General features: G+C 36.9%; 3 protein-coding genes across 7 annotated transcripts; 1 reads left to right on the top strand and 2 right to left on the bottom strand.

The window, feature by feature from the left end:
• The first annotated feature begins 44 nt into the window (after window positions 1-44).
• On the top strand, window positions 45-9,468 carry LOC113676775 (uncharacterized). 4 transcript variants are annotated; one of them, XM_089194016.1, is made up of 7 exons: window positions 45-224; window positions 3,919-4,009; window positions 5,334-5,643; window positions 6,291-6,569; window positions 6,734-6,864; window positions 7,634-7,871; window positions 8,877-9,468. In XM_089194016.1, exons 2-7 carry the CDS (start codon window positions 3,986-3,988, stop codon window positions 9,023-9,025), a joined length of 1,131 nt encoding a protein of 376 aa, XP_089050142.1. In that variant the 5' UTR covers window positions 45-224; window positions 3,919-3,985; the 3' UTR covers window positions 9,026-9,468. The 4 variants fall into 4 exon arrangements, with proteins under 4 accessions (XP_089050142.1, XP_027049282.2, XP_027049280.2 ...); XM_027193481.2 differs by lacking the exon at window positions 45-224 and adding an exon at window positions 3,155-3,173; XM_027193479.2 differs by lacking the exon at window positions 45-224 and adding an exon at window positions 3,670-3,791.
• A 754-nt stretch (window positions 9,469-10,222) lies between these two features.
• On the bottom strand, window positions 10,223-11,089 carry LOC149034114 (uncharacterized). Its single transcript, XM_089193841.1, has one exon. The coding sequence runs from the start codon at window positions 11,087-11,089 to the stop codon at window positions 10,223-10,225; it is 867 nt and encodes a 288-aa protein (XP_089049967.1).
• A 370-nt stretch (window positions 11,090-11,459) lies between these two features.
• On the bottom strand, window positions 11,460-21,273 carry LOC113676773 (islet cell autoantigen 1). Of its 2 annotated transcripts, none has more exons than XM_027193477.2 (9): window positions 21,143-21,273; window positions 18,860-18,970; window positions 17,375-17,603; window positions 16,918-16,990; window positions 15,812-15,935; window positions 15,183-15,381; window positions 13,914-14,499; window positions 13,497-13,610; window positions 11,460-13,028 (listed from the first exon to the last, which is right to left on the bottom strand). In XM_027193477.2, exons 2-9 carry the CDS (start codon window positions 18,901-18,903, stop codon window positions 12,436-12,438), a joined length of 1,962 nt encoding a protein of 653 aa, XP_027049278.2. In that variant the 5' UTR covers window positions 18,904-18,970; window positions 21,143-21,273; the 3' UTR covers window positions 11,460-12,435. The 2 variants fall into 2 exon arrangements, with proteins under 2 accessions (XP_027049278.2, XP_027049279.2); XM_027193478.2 differs by lacking the exon at window positions 21,143-21,273 and adding an exon at window positions 20,016-20,080.
• Window positions 21,274-22,801: the final 1,528 nt, after the last annotated feature.

The raw sequence follows: 22,801 nt of genomic DNA, 5'->3' as shown, positions 1-22,801 counted from the left end.
GTCACAAAATCACGTGGCAAAATCACATAGCAAAATCACGTGACATAGACATGCCGTCCAAGCAATCGATAAACTGATCTTAAAATACTTGAGGTAATATTTCAGCACGTAGGGAAAAACTTTCCTCACGGATTGCATTCCCAAGTGACAAACCTTAACCACGCAAAAATTCCAGTAGAGCAGGGTCATAATGATCCTCTGAACTGGGAGAGAACTGAAAGAAGGTACACTGTGAAAATAATTAATTAGTGGAAGGGTTATTAAATAAATAAACCCATTTCTGGCTTACTATTATGTTGGCTGATAATGTCCTTGGCTGAGAAATTGTCCTCAAAATTTCACATTTTCATTCGGCCAAATGTTCATTTTTCGGACAAATCCATCAACCGTTGACACCAATTGCCAGCCGACATACAAGTACCAGCCGACCTAAGAGGTTTATTGCAGGTAATTTAGTGTTAACAACTAGGTTGAAAACGTAAATTAGCCACCGTAAAGGGTAAAAAAGCTGACGTTTCGAGCGTTAGCCCTTAGTTAGCCCTTCGTTAGCCCTTCGTTAGCGTCTCGAAACGTCAGCTTTTTTACCCTTTACGGTGGCTAATTTACGTTTTCAACCCAGTTGTTAACACTAAATTACCTGCTATACTCTCCCACCGACGCAGCACCACAGTTTCTTTAGAAACTTACCCCTTTATTGCTAGGAGGTTTATTTACTGCCTGTTGGATACCAATGTTAAATATATATGCAGATAATTTCTCTTAATATATAGAATATAACTTGATGCCTAAAAGTTTGACATTAAGCGTAATCGCAAGTTCCTTTCAAAATTGTACGACCGTATTGAGCATGAAAGCCTTTGCGGACATGTACATATTTCGATGTTATGTAGCTAGTACACACGTATGTCAAATTGTCTAGTAACGCTGAAAGATATCAATGAAACTAAAAAATGTTCGGTAAAACAAAAAGATATATAGAAAATCGAAAGGATTTGCCGTTTATCTGAAAGGTATTTAAATGAAAACGAAAGGATTTTCTTTTTTGCTAAAAGACGTGAGGTACATGACGGCATATGCGATGTAAAAGAGTACTGGAAGGAAGCAAGAGGCACGAAATTTCAGTGGATGCCAGTATTTTTATTTATTTGTTTTTTTCCTTCGTTTGCGAAGCACAGCTCTTCAGAAATGTGTCACTTCCTGTGTTGTTAAATCATTTCCACTTCCTCATCTTTTATTTATTAACATTATTCATCTTCTTCATATCGCACGTACTGTCATGTAACACACATCTTTTACAAAAGGGCAAATCCGTTTGATTTTCCAAAAATCAATTTTGTTGACCGAATATATCTTTTGTCTTAGATCCCCCATAACTCATCCGTTTTCCTGCCCCTCCTCCAAATCATTAACACGTTTTCATACAAGAATAGCTTTCTAGCGCACTATAAATAAATGGATTTAAAGAGGTGCGATGGTCTTAAGCTCGTGAACGAGTACGGTGACCTATATTATTTTGTTATTTAGATTGTCACCTTTAAATTGGAGAAATTAAAAAAATTATATCGAAGAGAAGAAATGATATGATTAAAAACGTGCACAAAGCCCGTTACTAGATGACGCAAATTATAACCCGGAAGGCGATGACTTTGAACGTTTTGAGTCGATTTCGTTTAAAAATTACGTGACGTTTTCACAAATTATATATTAAATTGTTCCATACGCTCAAGACTTTCTATCAAGTTTTTTTCAAGTGTTATTTCAAACAGCCTTGTTTCCAGCTACCCAAAAATGTACCATGAACCGATGAAATGACGCGCGTGACCAGTGCCAGAACAGGAGTAAATGGAGTAGGTCTGACTCATCATATCTCTTAAATTTTATTTTTCGAAACAGGCATTAGTGGGAATCATCTTAAATAGACTTTGCAAGAGAGTCCGTCTAAAACATGAAAGCGATTCATGTGTTATTTATCAAGAAAAAATGACACAACATCAAATGGTGGACTTCCTTTGAAGCCTTTAGCGAGTTTTAATAAACGTGATAATACCCATTGTTACGTAAATTCAGTCAAGGACGCACTGACGCAAGTGTAATAAGGATGAAGAGTGGACTGCGGTTTCGTTAAGTAATTTGAAAAGCTCACGTACTCAACTTCTAGTTTTACAGATCTTGTAACTATGAAATAGTTTTTATTTCAGGTAGTTTTTATTTCAGGTAGGGTTCTTTTTTCATGTTTTAGACCAAGGCTAATACACTTCTACAACGATATGGATTAAAACTCAATCATTTTTGAAGAATTAAGGGACAAATGCAGATTTCTAGGTGCTATTAATAACGTACTAAGGTTTAAAACACTCAAAAAAAAAAAACGTCACACAACATCACGTACATGCTTTTCCCTCTCCACTCCATTACTAATGCCATTCCAGAATTTTTCCGAGATTATTTGCAATCCTACAAGCGGAGATCAATTGCGGTTCGAGATCATTTATGTTTAATTTTGGGATTATTCGTGGTTCGAAATCATATATGGTCTCATCATTAGCTGCACAGTTTAGCAGTTCAATGAAATTATTAAGAATGATAAAATCAGGAAATTGTTATGAATATATTAACTCGATAACAATCAAAATATTATGGTAAAAAAATTTAATGAAAATAAACAGGAAATACAAACTTCGATGAAAAAACTAAATAATTGCGATAAAAAAAAAGTTAAGGCAAGCTAGGGTATATTAAAGTTCACACGGCAACCAGGTGGACAATCAGAATTGGTTTGATGCTACTCTGGTTTACAGATTTAATGAATGTAACCGAAGAAGTTTCAATTCATAGACCCAACGTTTCGACACTCCTGTCTAGTGCCTTCACATCAGGGGTGATCTAAACGCTGCAAGAGGTCCTTTTATTTGATCACTAATTAGCTGCCCTTTTTCTGACGAGCTATAAATAGGAGTCAGGAAGCAAGCCGCCATTTTAACGATTTAAAGGAGCCTAGTGCCTTCATCAGGGGTGATCTAAACGCTGCAAGAGGTCCTTTTATTTGATCACTAATTAGTTGCCCTTTTTCTGACGAGCTATAAATAGGAGTCAGGAAGCAAGCCGCCATTTTAACGATTTAAAGGAGCGTGGGCGGAGTTAATATGCCAAGCCTCCAAACAAAGGCGCTAACGGTAACGCCGATTAGTGGTGATAATTTTAGAATCATCCCACCCAGCTGTATAGTTAGTTAGGCATGTGTGCTCCGGTAAAGCTGAATTTTCCTTTTTGTAAAAGAAAACCGCTTTTTGATGCTCTTTGAAACGTGTACCAAACTCACGTTTAGCCTGTCCGATGTATTCGTTGTCACAGTCATTGCAAGAAATAGAATAAATGGCGTCGGTTCGTTGTTCTTTCGTGACAGGATCCTTAGCTTTGGCGAAAATATACCCCAAACTCTGAAAAGGTTTTGAGTAACTTTAACGCTGTGGCTATTCAAAATTCTCTTGATGGGTTCCGTAACGCCCTGAATGTAAGGAAAAACAGCAAAGCAAGTCGCTAATTCCCTTTCAAGGGCCCCCTTTCCTGTCGTCCTGCAGTGACGTAAATTGATTTCCGTGCTGGCTTCACAAATCTTTGAAATCTTGGAATCACGTCCAATAGATCTTCATAATGACACTCTCCTTGCGTCATTCGGGCACTTGAGAGGTATTTTATAAAAAGGTTGCCTCTTTCAAACTTGTCATATTCAGCGCTAACACTTCGGGAGATACGACTTTGGCTTGCACTGAAAAAAAACAACAACGAGGCAGGTAATTATAGAAAGCATTTAAAACTGGCAGAGTTACCAACGTTAAAAACGACAATTAAACTGAATCGACTTTGTCAGTATTTTAAGGAAAGTATTAATATTCTTTCAAATGCTCTTGGTTTCCACAGCCACTTATTACATTCCTAGTGAGTCAATTACTTTCTGACGGTACCTCAACTAAACAAAGTCAGTAAAATGTCTGGATGCAGAGAACGAAAGGTAAGACATCTTCTTTTCCACCTCTTACAATGTTTAGGCCGTGTTCAAGTTTCACCTTGAAAAACGTTATTTGCATCTGGGCCTTGTTTACCAGAAAACGTTATATGCGTCTAGGCCTTGTTTAACAGAAACTTGGCTCATTTTGCCATAATTTTGATGACAGATGAAAATTTGTCAAATGACTCATGTGGCGTCGCGCGCTCTTTTTAAAAAATAACATTTAAAGAAAAATCGCCGCATGAAGGCGAAACATGAAGGCGAGAGTAAGGCAACAAAGCCGGAGACGCGCGGCTTTGTGTTCGGTCCTACGAGATGTACAATGCAGAATAATAAAATAGATACAGCGCAGACTCTCAGGTGGCTGAGTTAGATATGTGCTGGGGTGGTTTGATAAGCAATCAAGAAGTTAGAATTGCACTCGGTTATTGCCTCGTGCAACTAACACAACGGTCAAATGACTGCAAATGCGCACCATGATGGATAATTTGCTTTTGAAAATATGGAGATTCAAATTAAGGCGTATTTTTTCGCAGTTTCTAAGGAAAGTTCGAAGTTTCTAAGGTCGAGACTTATACATATTGTTGTTCTGGAATTGACCCACCATGTATAAGTTTAAACTTTTGGATTTTTTTACACCTTACACGGCGGCGTGATGAAGTCGTCCGTAAACTTGGCCGTGTTGGCTGTAGTTATTCTTTGTTGTGTTCATGATGTAGTTGCCGGTAAACACCGAGAAAAATGTGTGAAAAAGGGAAGAACCACAGCCACACAAGATATTTCTGACTATAACGGGTCTATGTTTACAGCAGACAGCAGACTCTGCAGCAAGGGTAGAATAAAAGTTCTGTCATTTTCCTTTATCACCGAAACCAAGCGTCCGCGTTAAAAACAGTTACAATAACTCACGATAAAATAAAGCCAAGATTTAATCTTTCTCAAAAATCTTTCTTTCATTTGTCTTACGCATTTCCTTACTGTACGCCAGTCCCTCTTATTGTTTTCGAACTCGTGTATGCGCAGTGTTTGACCGCTGTGTTCGCCCGACTTTACGCTATCACGCTTTGTGCTTAGCAACCTCCCGCGTGCACCATAACTTGACGATTGCACGCTGCACGCCAACTGTTTCTTAATTGGCGAGATCAAAGAAAGCTGTTTTTTATAATGATTATTCCACTTTATTTTTCATCATTTTTAATAATTTCTAAATATTTCGTTTTGTATGATGTTTGTAATTTGTTCGATTAATTACAGCTCCTAGACGATACGTGTCTGAACAACGAATTGAATTGTATTGTATCTAAAATAATAATTTTCATTATTGCAGCTTTCCCGCCCTCATACTGAGTGGGTTCCTTCAGGAGCGGGCTACTTCACCTCAAAATTTTCAATATCCGAGGAAAGCATGAAACATATTTCTCCTACAGTGATCGAGTCTTTCAAGTCCATTGCTGTATATTCTGGGAAGCCATTCACCATCGCTGACTATGGCTGTGCTGACGGAGGGACCTCCATGCCACTCATGTACGCATGCGTGGAGGAATTGAGAAACTTGCATGGGAATGAGCTTGAAATTCACATAAATTATGAAGACAGACCAGAAAATGACTACAACTCAATCTTTTACTATGTGCAAGGTGAAAAAAAAACATATGATAGTGAAAATAACGAATTGCTATTCATTGTGTATGTTGACGATGTTTTAAGGACGCGGTAGACCTTCCCAGGTGTTCTTCGCTAAAAAAAATTGTTACCGCGCTATTTGAAGCGCAACCACCATCAACTATTTAACGAATAGATTCTAAGTTGCCGTGCGTCTGTTCAGTAATAGATCACAGATGACGTCAAGATGTGGTAAGAACAAAAAAGGTTTTTCGATATTGATATCTTGAGAGCCTTCAGACCAAATTTCAGCTCAATCCATTAAGGTTTCAAATCTTATTAATTCGATCAAAAATCTCGTTCTCAGGGCCTCTCCTTTTCCTACTGAGCTCGGGGTGTTGTGCGTGAGGGAAAGTGGGATACAGATATAACATGACCAAGCGATTGTTTATAATCAAACGAAAAAAAAGAAAAGGAAAAAAAAAGGGAAGGATGGGTTATACCTTGATTTTTTAATACATACAATTCGTAACAGCCTTTACTGTCAAGTACTCTTACCGAAAACCTATCAGAGTCATGGACACTTGCTTCGAGTTCATTCTTGTATTTGAATGCTGCAATAAAGCAACCCCTAGCCATTTTTATCCTCAGTTAAAACTGCGTCTGTACACTTTCGTTCCAGGTTTGCTGCCACTTTCATCCAGCTATCTTAGTGATTTCCCAAATGTCTTCATATCTGCAACAGGAACCGGTTTTTACGAGCAATGTTTCCCCAGCGATTCCGTAAACTTGGGCTTTTCCTGTCTAGCCATTCAGTGGCTGAGCAAAAAACCCTGTAATTTGACTAAGGCGATACTGCATTGCTTCTCCGAAGTCCCACAAGAGAGAAATATGTTTGCCAAACAGGCTGAGAAGGACTGGGAACAGTTCTTGTTGATGAGAGCAAAAGAACTTGCCAAAGGTGAGAAACATGTTTACACCGACTCTAAAAAAAACATCCATGTTTATCGAGTCAAAATCAGTCACAGAGAAGTAAAATTTAGTTTCACAAGTCGGATCTCACTTCGCACTTGCCACTTAATAAATTTACGTTCATTGCTAATTATGTTCTATCTTTGGTTTAAGGTGGTAGGCTGGCACTGATTATAGCCTGTACACATGGGAAAGAAACCGAAGGTAGCGTCCCAGCTCTTGTTATCTACAAGTTATTGTACAACGTTTGGGAGAGCATGGAAAAAGACAAGATCATTTCAAAGGTTAAGTGAACTTTTCATTAAGTTTTATCTTTAATTAATGTGAGCCAGACTTTTCAACAATTTTTATCGAGCACCTCTAGTAATTTTTTAAATACACAAACTTAATTAAATGATGAGGTTTTATGAACTGAGTTGATGCTGTAAATTGGCCTCCGTAGAGAGTTTTTAAAGATGACGTTTTGGGCGTTAATCCTTCGTCAAAGCGATCAACGAAGGGCTAATTCTCGAAACGTTAGCTTTAGAAATTGTTTACAGTGGCCACTTTATTTTATTAACTCAGTTGATAAACCAAATTATCTTGTTGGACACCCTACCGACGCAGCACCACAGTTTCTTCATGAAATTATCCCCCTTAGACTGAATTGAAGTTTGATTCATGAATGATTTATAAAATTACCCACATCCTATCGTTTCAAACTATGCTCCGCTGATTTAAACGATCAAGCTGATTTAAACGAAAAGACAATGACTTTGAACCTGTGCAATAAAAGGTTCGTTAACCCTTTAACTCCCATGAGTGACCAAGACAGAATTTCTCTTTATAGTATCAATACAAAATCAAGCAGACAAGTGTTGAGAATACAGAAAACTATCAATAAGGGAATTGTTAGTTGATCCAATGCCAAGTCCTGCGAGCTAACATCATAAGATTTGTAAAACAAACGCTAGGAAAACAGCTAATGAGTTCCTAGGAGTGAAAGGGCTGGAGGTATTCTCGAAATAAGGTCATATGTATTCTTCTAAAGTGCCATTTCTCTTTACACTACAGAAAGATATGGAAGAAATGACCATCCCTGAATATTTCCGAACTCGTGAAGAACTGGTGAAGCCGTTCCTATCAGATGCATCGCCGGTTAGAAACGCTGGTCTTAATCTTGTCTCCATGGAATTAAAAGAGTTTCCTTTACCCGAGAAAGCCATGTGGAAAATTACTGGCAACGCTAAAGCATGTGCGAGACTGATGACTGAACAAACCAGGGCTTGGAGCAATTCCTTCTTTCAGTCGGGTGAGTAAACTTCTATAAATACTCAACATTCGACGACTATTCACCGAAGTGGAGATTGCTCGAACCTAGATCCTTCCATGCAACCGAAATGTAGGAACTTACCACCGCATGGCCGTGGAAGGTCTGGGTACGAGACTAGTGGCGGATATTACCCTCGTTGCGAAGCGGCGCGTTAAATATCCACCGCGAGCTACCGACACCAAGGTGAAAAGTTGTTTCAATATACACCCAATTTCAAAAACTTTAACACCTAAAAAGCATGATCCATGACGACGAGACCCAATGGCTTTTATGGGAATATTCGAGCAGCCACATAATCAGTGATTTACTTTCGAAAAATAATGAAAAACCTATATAATCATCCTTTTCTTCCAGGAAAGCGTGGATAGCTTTCATCATTCACCACGCGCTAATGGTGTTTATCATACATATGTGTATCCAAATAGCCGAAGGTTCTTAACGTTCATTGTAAACACTTTTTAAGTGTCAACGTGTCTGCAATTGAGTGTATACTAAAACAGTGAGATAATATAGCACGAAGAGGTGATTTTGACTCGTTTATTCCTGCAACAATTACAATGTTTTAGGGCGCAAATTCCGCCTGCATTGCTCAGAGGTGAATAGCAGAGGATATTCGTAGTTGGAGTAGCCAATCAGAGTGCACCTTTAACGCTATCCACTGTTTTAGATTTGTACATTCTTATCCCCGTCAGATATCAACTTCCAACTTGAGTCAGTTTAGTTAAACCTTTCCTATTTAAAGAAAAGTACTAAAACATTGTACCAAACCATGCCCAAAATATCTAACAATTGCTCAACAAAGTTCCTCTAGAATAAAATTGAAAAGTACTCGCTGATGAGCACATATTTACTACTTTGTGCCAACCTCGTTCTCAAGGCTTTTAGCTTGAAAATTGGGAAATGGTGAGTCCTGGGAACGAATGCATACGTATATAGGTACTTGTGAATGGCAATAAATGTCACTTCGTTTTTTCTTTCCTACAGCACTCAGTGACCATCATTCTGCAGAGGAGAAAAATTCGATTCTGGACGAATTTTTCTATCGTCTTGAGGAACAATTTTTGCTTTCTCCTGAGGATTATATGGGTGTGATATGGAGTGCATTTATGATAATTGAAAAGTCACGACCTTGAAAAGGAAAGAGGATAGTCCTTAAGCTTGCTTGATATTTAAGATATTTTACATTTACAAAAACAATGCATTACTTTTACGACAAGGCTTGAAATACGAATTTTACTGTACATGTTTTAAGGGAACAGTCGTAATTTATGTTGAGTGGGAAGGGAAAAAAGGGGGAGTCAAGGCTATTTTCGATTGGCCAGAGGGGAGAGGGGGGAGGGGGGCTATTTAACTTTTTATAAAGAAGTTTTTAGGGGGGGTCAGTATTTTCAGGTACATTTTATATATGATCCATTTTCCAAGGTGGGTAAGATAGTGAAAAGTAGAGCGCAAACAATATGTGTGAAATAGTAATGCTAAATTACACAATTTTGTGTTATATTGTTTTCTTTAATTTAATTAGACACCACTATTTTTTACAACTTAGGAATATTTAATAAATATGAATATATGAGAATCGTATATTGTGTGATTTTTATTTCACAGAAATACTGATTGCACTCTAAACTCCATTGTTATCTCAAATTTTAGTTAATAAAGAATCCAGACCCATCTGCTTTAGTATTTAGTTTGACTGAACTTTCTTTTGACAAAATGCTTGTCACTTCAATAAACCAAGAAGTAGTTAAACATGATATAAAAAAAAAGGAAGTAGTCTTTTTATAACTATCAGAAAATCATAAGAAAATTTTTTTTTGGTTATCATCATTTCTGTAAAATGACTTTCAGGTCACCATCAATTTATTAATTTTGCAATCTAGTATGGGGTATTTTTAAGTTCCACGCTGAATGTACTTATTGATAAAGTCAACAGTAATTAATTTCATGATACTAAATCTTCACCATGCTAATAAAACTGAAAATAATTGATGAAGTACCTCCCTGTAACACTGCAGTCGCTATTCTCTCGATGTGCAAAGTATTGTAGTAATCAACTCGGACTTTCAGTATAATTTGACATGTCACAAACTTTCTTAAAAAGTTTGTGCTCCTAAATCTTTTGACATTTTCCCAATCACAATTTTAAGTTTACGTTCTCGTATTCTTGACTCTCCCTTGACCCTTTAACTCCTAAGATCTAGTTGTTAATAATAATAATAATAATAATAATAATAATAACTTTATTTGTATAGCGGTATATACAAAAGCTCTATATCACTTTACAATCAAAAAAGAAAATAACTAACTAACAATAACACTAAAACAAAAAGTCAAATGAAAGCGAGTCGGAAGAGATAAGTTTTCAATCTAGATTTAAAAACATCAACTGATCCACTTAATTTAATGTCTAAGGGAATATCATTCCATTGCCTTGGGGCAGCGACCGAAGAGGCCCTGTCCCCATAGCTCTTCAGGCGCACATTCGGTACTTCTAATAAATGTTTGCCAGCAGACCTAAGATTTCTTGTAGGGTTATATGGGACTATAAGTTGACTTAAATACGGAGGCACCAGATTATTGAGAGCTCTAAAAGTTAACAGTAATACTTTAAAGGTAATTCGCTGCTCCACAGGTAACCAGTGTAGCTCCTTAAGGACGGGGCGAATGTGCGCAGCCCTAGGTTGCCCAGCTACAAGGCGTGCGGCGCAGTTTTGAACGCGCTGGAGCTTCTGAATAATATAGTCAGGTGACCCGAGGAGCAACGAGTTACAATTGTCCAGTCGACAAGTAACGTAAGCATGGACAAGGGTCTTTGTGCTCTCAGAAGTCAGATACATTCTAATCTTAGCGATATTCCGAAGATGAAATAAAGCAGATTTACAAACGGAACTCACATGCTTATCCAGCGACAAGGTCTCATCAAAAACAACTCCTATGTTCCTAGCTTTGTCAGACCGCTCTACACGATGATCACCAATCAGGATACTATCTAAAGATGGGCGTGGCCGATATTTTGAACTGATAACGAGCAGTTCCGTCTTGTCCCTATTCAACTTAAGTTTGTTACAAGACATCCAACGGTCGATATCTCTAACACAAGATTCAACCTGAGAGACAGAATAAGCTTGATCATCCCCACTGAGAGAATTGAAAGACAGATACAACTGAGTATCATCAGCATAGAAATGATAGCCCATGTTGTATTGTCTGACAATATCCCCCAATGTGGAGGTATAGAGCAGGTATAAAATCGGTCCAAGCACGGAGCCCTGTGGTACTCCGCACGACAGCGAACACGTGACAGACCGCGCACCACGAATGCTCACAAAATGAGTTCTGTCTGTTAATTCCCCCCTCTAGCTGCTACACATTTCCTTGTAAATTAGTTATGACAACTAGGTGTTTGATCAGATACACCTGATAAGTCTGAGTATTCTCATTACCTGTTTGCTGAAGAATGTATGGATATTATAGGGAGAAAATACATTTTAATCACTTCTGGGAGTTAAAGGGTGAAATTGTTGCTTGCTCACCAGATGGCTTGAAAACAATAACTTACAGTGAATACTCGAGTAAAACATGACTTTATTTTCAATAATGTCACAAGGCATGTAACCTAGTCTTAACCTTCCATAACTTTGCTCCTATTGTAATTCCATAGCCCTACTCTCCAACATGTTTTATGGTGTAAAGATTTCAAACAACAAGCAGTATTATCATACTGACATCCCTAGGACACGCATCTACACTGATAAATCAGGCAGTTGACATGAAGGTGAGGTCTACACAATGTTTACAACTTGCTCATGTTATTCAGAAAGAAAGAAAGAAAAAAGTACTGAAGCCCATCATTTGCTCCCTTACAGTGTATGTCTTCATACACAAAGAATGTAATTGTGACTGTAATATATATACCCAACAAACACTTAGAAAACTTAAATATACAATATTATAACGATTAAACAATAACTTAAAAGAGGCTTAAATTTGCCTTTTTTCTTCTTCTACTGTCCCTTATGGAAAATCCCAGCATGCTAGTATTTATTCACCAGCTATCAAAATCAAAAACAACTATAGCAGTGGTCTATAATTTTGAAAGAACCTTTGACCATTTCTTTAGCAGACAATGACTTTGTGAAGAAAATGAGCAAAACTTTGAAAATATTTGGCCAATTTTAATTCAAAATTACAAGCCAAATTAGCAAAACATTTTATTTAGTCCTAAAAGAAGAATCAAGAATCTGTTATTTCAGGGTTTTAAGAGATATACACAGCTACTTTGTTTCTGCTTGCAAAATATTTGCACATATTCATTTTAAAACCATCTGTTGAGATGAAATGATCTTTCTTGTTGTTGTTGCTGTTTTTTTTTTTATCATTATTATTCATGGCAGTACATGTAACCAAAAAATTAACCCCACCCCAATTGATTTCAATCTGATTTCAACCTTCCATGACCTTGGTTTTGAAGTTCCAAGCTGGCTTTGTGTCAGCCATTATACAATTCACCATAAATAAATTCTGTGACTTCAATTACATGTACTTAACATTGTCTGTCTTCTTCACTCTTTTTGTTTTGTTTATCAATTGCATCAGGATTGGCTAGGGGATCCAAGTCGGAGAACAAACTGAACCAAGCAGACATGTCAGAACCTTTTTTCCCCTTTCCTTTCCCTTTGTCATTTGCTTTTCCTGCAAGTAATGAAGCCTGTTTGGCCTGTGAACCTTGATGACCCTCTTGACGCTTGCCTCCCTGCATGGGAGCTGACATCTTTGAAGCTGCACTTGCTGCATGCTGAGGAGGGGCGCCTGTTGGTACCTCACCAAATGGATCAAACCTAGCCATGCTGTTAAGGAGGTCAGAGGGCATCATAAAGTTGGAACCCCCTTGGGACCATGATTGATTGGGTTCCTGCAAAGACGGCTGAGCAGTCTCAACTGGCTCATCCCCGAACATATCCTTCCACGTTTTGCTGAAGCTATTCTCACTCTCAACACCTTGCATGGAGGAACCATTGGAGCCAAGAATTTCACTTAAGATATCAATATCTGACTTGTTTCCAGGTGCTCTGTCTTCCTTGGTAGGGGAACCAAACAGCAGATCATCAGCCGTCATTGATGATGCATTTTCACTTCCTGGACAGAAAGAAAGAGAAAAATCTCACTACACTCATATTAAACATTTCACTCCCAAGATCTAATTAGTAAGTCTCCTTACTATCTGCCATACAATTCTTATGATGTTAGTTCAGAGAATTTGGTATTGGATCAACTAATAATCTCATGATTAATATTCTTCTCTATTCTCATCACCTGCCTGCTTGATATTGTATTGATATTGTAAGGAGAAATTCTGTCTTGGTCACTTGTGGGAGTGAAAGGGTTAAGAACAGATACTCTCTACATAGAAGTAATTATTTTGAAAATATGGTTCAGCCATAAGGAACATCTTTTTAAACAATCAAGAGCCTCTTGGTTGGGGATCATTTTGTTTATTCTTGTGAGCTTTATGTTTAATTTAGGTGTGATATTGTAATTACAAATAACATAAAGGTGCTAGTCACTCTTGGAGAGTTACAGGATAATTACTTATCAATCCCATACCAGGCACAGGAATTTGCTTTGCCTCTTCATAGCTGGGTGGCATAATCGAGCGATGACTTGTAAGTCCATTACTACTTGGATGATCCTCAAATGATGACAGAAGATCACTGGTCCCTAACAAACAAAAAGTACAAAGAAGAGGTGTTTGAGACTTGTTACAATTGAATCAGTTCATAGTTGGGACTCTCATCATTAATTTTTTTTTAAAAAATATCAGTAGCACAACAAGAAAATAAATTATTACACATGCATCCCTTGGTAAGTATGTGCGCTATAATTGGTCAATTTGGCCGGCCATATTTCATTACATGGCCTGCTAAGTTCAAAAGTGTGGTTAGAGTGAAACCTTCCCCCCCTGTTTGAACCTAGAGATCTACAGCCCATGCACTTGTAGCCATGTGACAGTGCACTACTAACCTGATTTGTGGTTTGATGGCATCAAAGCATCATCACCAAGCAAATCAATGAAAGGCGTTTCATATTTTTCATCCACATTACCATTGGACACTTCATCATCTCCCAATAAATCTGTTTCTAAGAGTGCTTCGTCATCATCATCACCCTTTTTGTTCTCATCCTCAGCTGTCTTTTTCTCTTCTAGTGGTGAATGATCCAGAGAAATTAACTGATCATCATCATCTTCTTTTGAAGCTTCTTTCTTTTCCCCACAGTCAGCGGATTCTTTTTTGTCATCTTCAGATTCTCTGACGGGTTTGATTTCCTTTCCTTCTTCTCCCTTCTCCTTGTCATCACCTTCCAGAGTCAGAGGATTAAGGCTTTTCAGCATTTGAAACTGATATGCCGGTAACCCCTTAAACTGTTCTGATACTTGTATCATAGTGCGAGAAGTGTTTTCCCAAAACTTAAGCAATGCTTGCTGGTATGCAGCAAGTGTGCTTGAAAGTAAGTTACATCTACTTGCAGACAGCAAGTCTATCTTTTGCATAACATCTACTTTCAGCTTTTCAAATTTCTTTTTACCCTTCCTGACTTGGCCTTGAACCTGAAAGAAAATAATAGTTTCAAAATTTAATTTCTCACTACAATACATGGAAATCAGCCTACATGTACTGCTTGAAGTCTTCTTTTCCCTTGACTATATGGAAATTGCAGGTTCAGGTTGGTTGCCCAAAAAATTATGTTGTACACATCACCAAGTAATTGCATGAAATTGCAGGGCTCCTACTTCACTTTTTTAAAATTCAATTGTAAAATGGTTGCCATAAAAAAATGAATTTCTGTCACCCTCCACACACCTTCCCCATCCCACCCTTTCCAGCTGATATTATTTCAGTCTACTGTTCAGCTGAGGAAAATCTCTCATTTGAACTAAGCTGAAATATTGGTATTAAAACCTTCAATTTATTGTAAATAACATTTTGAATCATTTGATATTTTGTCAGCATTAAGTAGCATTAACTTCTTAATAATGTGGATGATATAATTTATTGCACATAATACTGTTCAATGGAAAAGCTGCAGCTTATGATACGGGTGCAAAATTCTAACATTTACCACATGAAAAATTGCTGAAGGGCAAGCAGATTTGTTTGTTTTCATCTTGAACTGCTATGCTATGTGGAAAGTCGCATTAAAGAATTACAATTTATTCAGGTTGCTTGTATTTGGAGGCCTTTACCAGTATCTGTTATGAGTAATAAGGTTTTCCAACATACAACCACTGACCTCTCTAAACTTGTCTAATCTTTTGTATTCTTCAGGATCTAACTCTTTAGAAATGTTTGCCATCCACAAGAGCCCAGCTCTGTAGTCTGTTCTGGCCAGTTCCATTCGATTTACAGTCTGGAAAGTGTCAGAGATTGCACGGAAACGGAATGTCTCCACTTCTTGGTAAAGCCTCACAAGCGGAGTTCTAAGACTAAGCCTGTCCAAATTAAAAAGTTCATTAACCCTTTAACTCCCATAAGTGACCAAGATAGAATTTCTCCATATGATATCAAGATAATAACAAGCAGACAAGTGATGAGAATAATGAAAAATATCAGTTGGACGATTATTAGTTGATCCAATACCAACTTCTCAAAACTAACATCACAAGAACTGTATAGCAGACAGTAAGGAGAATGGCAAAAGAGATCTTGGGAGTGAAGGAGTTAATACATACTGTAAAAGCATGTACATCAAATTTGTGCTATGAGAAAAATCCCTGAGTGCACTTGTATCAGAAATCTTAGGTACCCAGTTCTTAAAAGCTTTCACAGACACACAGTCATGTACAATTAATCAATTGTAACAAGAACAAAATCATTTATTTAGGACCCTTCTAATAAACTGAATAATTGAAAGTAGTATACCGTTGCTGTGCAGAGTAACTCTGAGCCTTGCCAACAGCAATCATCATTTTTCCAGCTTTTGATTTATCCTGGGAACCCTGCTCTCGCAGAAAGCGTCCCATTTCATTTTCATCTTGAGACAAAGCTGTAGTTAGTGGAAATAAAAAAAAAGAAGCTCACAGTCATGTAAACATCATCTTTCTGAGCCCCCATTTATCTTCTCTTGTACAGTACCTTACATTAAAAGAAATTAGTTGGAGGTTTGTAATTTTCAGAAGTGATTTACACTTACATTATCCACAATTAGTGACAAAATTGTTGACACATAACCATCAAGAAGACATTACTGAGAAGACAGTATTTTGGAATAGCACACCAATTTTATTACACTTTTGCTTTTACCATCTCTCCAAACTCATTTTGCTTTCTGTGACTATAGAACACTGAATGGGGAAGGGCATATATTTCAGCAAAATGACTTTTATCTTCATTTATTATCCAACTGCACTAAGTAAGGTGCAAATGACAACCATATCGAGTACAAAAGCCTCTCAATATTGTGCAGTTATTTGGAAAGTTGGTTATTTTGTACCATAATTTAACGTAGGCGTTGTGCAAGATCTGTCACAACCTGCTTCTCTATCTGCTTCACTTTTCCCAACTTATAAGAAATGCATATAGAATAAAGCAGTATGAATAACAAATAAAGTATTACACATTTTGGTGTGTAGTATTTCAGAGTGCTTTTATTACTCACTATACAGCACAACTTGTAAAAATACCCAGCAATACTACACACCAAAAGGTCCTGTAAGAAATACATTCTTGAATAACACTCTAATTTTATAACTGCACCCTTAATTTTACACCTTTCCCCTTGTATGTCACATTTATTTTTCCATAATTCTAGAATATTGCAGGAGGAAGAGGGTATTTTAAGTGAATTGCAGTTCATTTGAGTTTTGTGGACCAATCACATAGCAAAGTAACACCTTGGATTATTTTCAACAATGAATTGAAAATTGCTCAAAGAACATGTATAACATATGTTATAGTACATTTAGGAAGTCATATGGACATCTAATTCTACATGTACATGATGTAAGAAATGACAACCACATTCTTACCAAATATCCTATTTTGATAGACTTCTACTGCCTTCAGTATGTCTATGCATGTCTTCTGAATATGCCGAAATGCCTATAACAATGAAGCATAACCATTAACTGTTTGCAAGTGAAAGAAACTGCATATCAATCTTTAACAGTTGAATATTGAAAAAAAAAGTATCCATGGACAATCATGTATAAGTTTAATTAAAGGAGCTTTTAAACTTAATTCAGATTTGGCTAATCTATATCAAATAAATCAAAATGGCTTAGAACAGATAAAGTAAGACAGCAATTTCACTTGACATATGTGGCAAATTTCACCAGTTTGCAGCTCCGACATGTATTGAAAACCCTGAAGATAAAACAACCATGCGGAACTGTTTTCACAGAATGGCCAAATGCTATAAGATTATGACAACGTTGCTTCTAACTTGAGTCTCCAAGCAGACATGATAAGAATCTTTCTCTTTACCTCCAGCCGTGCATCAACCTCAGCATCCCCAGCCACAACATAACAATCCTGCTCCTTTCCCAGTTTTTGTATCACGGTTTGTTTGGTGTGCCAATATTTCTGTTCCACCTTTCCTTTGAGCCCACCAGCTGGAGGGCGATAAGGGTTGTATCCATAGTTATAGCCATAATTTCCTTCATAGCCTTCCTCATCATCATGATACGGCTGGTATGATCTGTGACGATCATCGCTAAAGTAGTAAAAGTAATAATTTAACATTCTGAACTCTTAGCCCTTGGAACTGCATAACTTAGTGTAAATATTATAGAAAATACTGTTCTTCATCATGGTTTTATAAATAAATGAATGTTAAATTGTTTGCCCCATGATGTAAGGGCCAGGCTAATCAATTGGGTGTTGCTTACAACTGCTACACTATATATTGCTAGTCTTCGTCAAACTATGAGGTTGAAAGTTTACATGTTGCCAATTATAGAACCTTAGTTTGTTGTTACTGGTGTATTATGGCATGTGGTCATTGGTGCATTTCAGTCCTTATTATTGTTCCAATTGGAGTTTTTATGTTAAGCCCCATTTAATATTACAACCACTATGTTTCGTGTATCCTAGGTTAATAAGAGACTAATAGATTAACCTTTTAACTCCCAAGATCTGATTGTTAATTCTCCCCTCTAGCTGCTAGACATTTCCTTGTAAATTGGTTACGGGAATTTGGTGTTCAATCCAGGAAATATCTTGTACCTAATGAGTTTGAGAATTCTCACTACCTGTTTGCTAGATAATGTATGGATATTATAGGGAGAAGTTGCATGTTAATCACTTCTGGGATTTTACGGGTTAAAACCTACACTTGATCAGTAAAAATTGTCTCTATATTACAACAAGTAAATGTTGAACTAAATGTACAGTGGATGAAATATAACAATTTAGAATTTTTATTTTTTTAAGAGGGCAGGATAGTGAATCCTATAATCTGCAATCAACTTCAAATGCCTGATTTATGAGAAGACAAAACAAATCCCTTTAAATTTGTTCCTCAGCTACTGTTGGAGTTCTGAAGCAAAGTCTTCTTTTTCACTCCAAGATCTCAAAAGTAATTCTCCTTGCCATCTGCTATACAATTCTTATGATGTTAGTTTGGAGAATTTGGTAATAATCCCCTAATTGATATTTTTGCTATTCTCATCCCTTGTCTGCTCGACTTTGTAACAAAATTGTGAGGAGAACTTCTATCTTGGTCACTCATGGCAGTTCAAGGGTTAAGAATAATTGTTGATATTTTCTGACAGAAGACAAACACAAAAAAAGTTGTATATGTTAAAGAGGTTTTGTTCTAATCTGACTAATCTTGCCTAGCATACTAATCAAGTGCATTATAATAGAGATATTTTGGTTGATTTGTTTGTACTACGTATAATATCAATGTTCATCACTTAGAGGAGAATTTGAAGTTGTAATAATAGATACAATGGTGACAGCACTTACCTTTCATCAGGGTCTTGTGACACCTTCTGATAAGAACTGTTCATGATGGTGGAGAAGCTTTCACTCAGTTCCCAATTTAACAAAGGCTAATATATCTCCCTTTCTGTGAATCTATACAAATAAAATTTTAAAAAAAAAACATGGAATTTGCTGTATTAGTTTGGTGTCAAGTAACACATATTCCCCCATATTCCCCCATATTCATATATATTCCCCCCCTTAAATTAGCCAATCAATACCTTGAACCATCTCACACTGTTAAATACTTAGGATTAGTTATTGATTCCTTTCTGTCGTGGCATGATCATATTGATTATATTAGCAGAAAAATTAGCAAAAGTCTAAACATAATCGCAAAACTGAAACGACATAGTAACAGTTCAATCTCATGTAAGTGTATACTAGGCACTTGTACATCCTCATTTAACATACAGCTGCATATTATAGGGTAATAATTACGAAGCTCCATTGTCTCAGTTGGTAAAGCTACAAAACAAAGCTATAAGAATCATCAACACTGTACCAACTCCTGACCATGTTACTCCCCATTTAGTAGGCCTTGGCCTAATTAGACTTCCTGACATAATTAAATTGAGTATGTGTCAACTATTCTACAATCATATTGTAGACAAAAATATTCTAATTTTCCACTTTCTTTTGTATCTGAGATCCATGATTATGCCACTAGAAATACATCTTTGTAACACCGGAACCCTAGCCCCTTCGGAATAAATATAAGGAAATTCTTTCCAACAGTTATAGGGTGCTACAATTGGAATGATATTCCTACATCTATACAGGAGAAGCCCACTAAGAAACTTTTTAAAAGAGCACTTTTCTCAGTACTAATTAATGTCTTCCTCTGACCATGTTTTATTTACATATTTGTTGTTTAAGGTGCGATTCCTATTCCCTCTCTTACATTTGTATCTTATATCTTATTGTATCACTTCTTTTTACTGTATGGAAAATGTAATTTAAGGTAAAGGGCATCTAATTAGCTTGCTATATTATGCCCTTCTCTATCCTCTTATCTTACTTGTAATTATTCATTAGACTCTAATCAGTTGAAATGGAGGAAAAAATAAATACCAAAAAGAAAAATACCAAATGCCATTCATGCTGATGCAGCACCACAGTTTCTATACAAACTTACCCCCTTTATTCATATGTTTCCCATACAGTTTATCAGGGCTCTTCCCCAACATGTGTTATCATAATGAACCCTTTTGCAAAAATCCAAAAATAAAAGGAATCACACCAAAACCAGTGCGTTAAAACAAATCAGTTAAGTGAATATCATACAGGAGAGGTTATAATTTGTAAAAAAAAATTTTTTTTTCATAACGTTGTCATTGGTTTCCTTTGACTCCAATTAAAATGTAATTGCTGAATATGCTTCAAGAAAATGTTACTTAATCCCTCTTTCAAATGTTTAGGCTTGAGATGAAACCCACAGACAAATCTAACATTGGAGAAAATTAACAATTCAAAACCTTTCCTAGACAAAAGGTTTCTGTTGCTCTTTCCAATAAAACTGGACAATAACTGTAAACGTTTTTCTTTCAAAATTCAATTATTATATTTTCTCAAGACGAAGAAACTTTTCAAGGGTAGAGAGAAATAACCCTTTCTTTCAAGAAATTACATGTATATACCTCAACAGCCAAAGAAAAGTCGATTTAGCTCATGATTCAAGCTCGTGGACCAAAGTCACGCGGAACGTGGTTTAAATCAAAAGATATAAAATATTTAGATGTACGTGTTTCTTTATAAACCTTAGCCGCTCGCTGATCGCTTTATATACAAAGTTCTTTAGGTGCTTATTTTCACTGGATTCAAATCAAAACATAACGCAAGAACAACTGTTGTTCGAGATGTGTTACAAATATTTCTGCTTGATCACTTTCTTTCCTTACATACAAACGAGTAAAATTAAAATTGATTCAAGTTTTCATGATCAGATCCGTAGTAATCTGAACGTATCTGCGTTGACCTCAAACAGATTTATTCCTGGCAGCCTACGATTTAAGGCCAAAATAGTAAATTGTCTGTAATTAGAAAATGCTGGAATCTGGGATTCGTACCTTTTGAAAATAAAACTGATGATCTAATAAGGAACGAAAATTTACATACAACATTCGTATACGAAACAGGTGAGCACTGTGACACGACATCAACATTGCCAGAAAAGTAAAGAGACGGGAGAATTTTTAGCTGTAGACAGCCAAACCGTGACCTTCGAAAGCTATATGTGAAATAACCGTGAGATGTGTTACTTACCTCGTGACAAGTCATGAGAGGAAACCTTCACGAATTATTTTCATATACAAAAATCGAGACGATCTTCAATTCATCACTAAACAATAACGAACAAATATGGCCGCCAAATGCGTACGCATCGAGAAATGCACTTTTTGTTCGTATGGCATCATGGGAGTGGATCGTGGCAACCCGATGAACCGTCGGGAGACTGGAGCTTAGCTTACACCGATTAAGGGAAGGAATGGGCATGGAACACATATCTTTTTTGATGTGAAAATCAGAGAGGGAGGAGTGTTAATAGGGATAATGGCCTTACTTGGGGTTGGGGGATCGGGTGGGGAAGGGAGGAATCAAAACGATTTTGCAACCAAACAAAATAATCTCTTTTCCCGTGCTAAGGGGCTCACTGCGCCGGAGCTTGTCTCAGTTTTATAACACAGATAAAGCGACCAGGGGAGAATACTAGGTTCGTTGCTGGTGGTTAATCCCGTGTGATTCAACAGTTACTACAAACTTTCAGGTCTTAAATCTCATTCGTCTCTCATAGCGCTTGTATATCCAATTCAAACGTCTTCTACGGAGACTGGCGATACTCATTCCCACTCCTTAGCTGACACCATGAGAGGGAAGCATCTCGCCCAACAGAGCTAAAGAAGCCTGTGCATGTCTTCAATTCGCTTGTGAATCCATAGCAACAGTAATCTCGTTACCTAAATCCTACCGTGAAACTGAGTTCCCTACAACCGCTTGGCCGTGGAAGCTCTGGGTACGAGATAAAAAAGTGAACGTCCTATGTCTTTCGACTGCCTTTTTGCAAACTTAAACAGACAACAAATTAATCATAAAAAGTTAACAAAAAATAACTTTATTTCCCTTTAGAGACCGGTCATTATGAAAATTTGCTCCTAAGAGAAGGAATAGTAAATCTAGAAATGGATAACTCGCTAAAATGGCCTCGTAGAATCTCAAGATACTTCCAAAAGCAGATCTTCAAGAATATACGGCACATGAGAAGCAACACAGCTCAGTGATAAACTAAACATAACCAAGATGAACAGAACATGTAACTATTTCTTTGAACTTTCATAGAGTTTGAGCTCAAGTCATGGTGAACAATCTTGTTTAAATCTTTCAAAAAAAAACTAAACCCAATGATATTGCGAAATACTCTAAATTTAGACTTGTTTGGGATAGGAATTGAACTTTAATTCAAGGAATGTGAGTTTTTTGGCCAGTGCGTTATGAGAAAAGGAGCGGGAAAAAACACGTTTTAACTAAAAAATGACACAAAAAGTTAAATGCGAACCTTTCATATCCCGATAAATCTCGACTTTAATGGACGAGGCTCTCGCGAAGGCCACAAACCATTACACTTATCAAATGAGCTAAAAAGTTCTGGTTTATTTCATTCTTTGTGCACGGCCCTCTGATTGTCAGACTGATAATGACTGAGGTTAGTATCATTACCCCAAGCCACTTCATGTGCCAAACGGCTGATGAACTCTTTAGTTCCCATCAGAGCTTTCCCAGTGATTTCTTAAGCCATCCATGGCTTCTTTTCTTTTCTTTTATTTCATCCTTTTTAAGCCGTTGTTTTGGATAAACGATGCTTCAACAAACCTCTTTTTGAAGACCTCTATAAATACATATTTAACACAGATCTCATTTCTTGTGGAT

Source organism: Pocillopora damicornis, chromosome 14, assembly GCF_964200805.1.
Source record: "Pocillopora damicornis chromosome 14, jaPocDami1.2, whole genome shotgun sequence".
Taxonomy (NCBI): domain Eukaryota; kingdom Metazoa; phylum Cnidaria; class Anthozoa; order Scleractinia; family Pocilloporidae; genus Pocillopora; species Pocillopora damicornis.
The sequence above is the reverse complement of the archived record's forward strand: the minus strand, read 5'-3'. Positions and strand labels throughout refer to the sequence as shown.

Excerpts from the sequence above, each read along its gene's own strand:
- LOC113676775 (XM_089194016.1), top strand. The coding sequence starts at position 3,986 with ATGTCTGGATGCAGAGAACGAAAG. Across the intron at positions 4,010-5,333 it reads CTGGATGCAGAGAACGAAAG|CTTTCCCGCCCTCATACTGA; the intron begins GTAAGACATCTT and ends TCATTATTGCAG. Across the intron at positions 6,865-7,633 it reads AAGACAAGATCATTTCAAAG|AAAGATATGGAAGAAATGAC; the intron begins GTTAAGTGAACT and ends TTTACACTACAG.
- LOC149034114 (XM_089193841.1), bottom strand. The coding sequence starts at position 11,089 with ATGGGCTATCATTTCTATGCTGATGATACTCAGTTGTATCTGTCTTTC.
- LOC113676773 (XM_027193477.2), bottom strand. The coding sequence starts at position 18,903 with ATGAACAGTTCTTATCAGAAGGTGTCACAAGACCCTGATGAAAG. Across the intron at positions 17,604-18,859 it reads TCACAAGACCCTGATGAAAG|CGATGATCGTCACAGATCAT; the intron begins GTAAGTGCTGTC and ends TTACTACTTTAG. Across the intron at positions 13,611-13,913 it reads GCCATCAAACCACAAATCAG|GGACCAGTGATCTTCTGTCA; the intron begins GTTAGTAGTGCA and ends TTTGTTTGTTAG.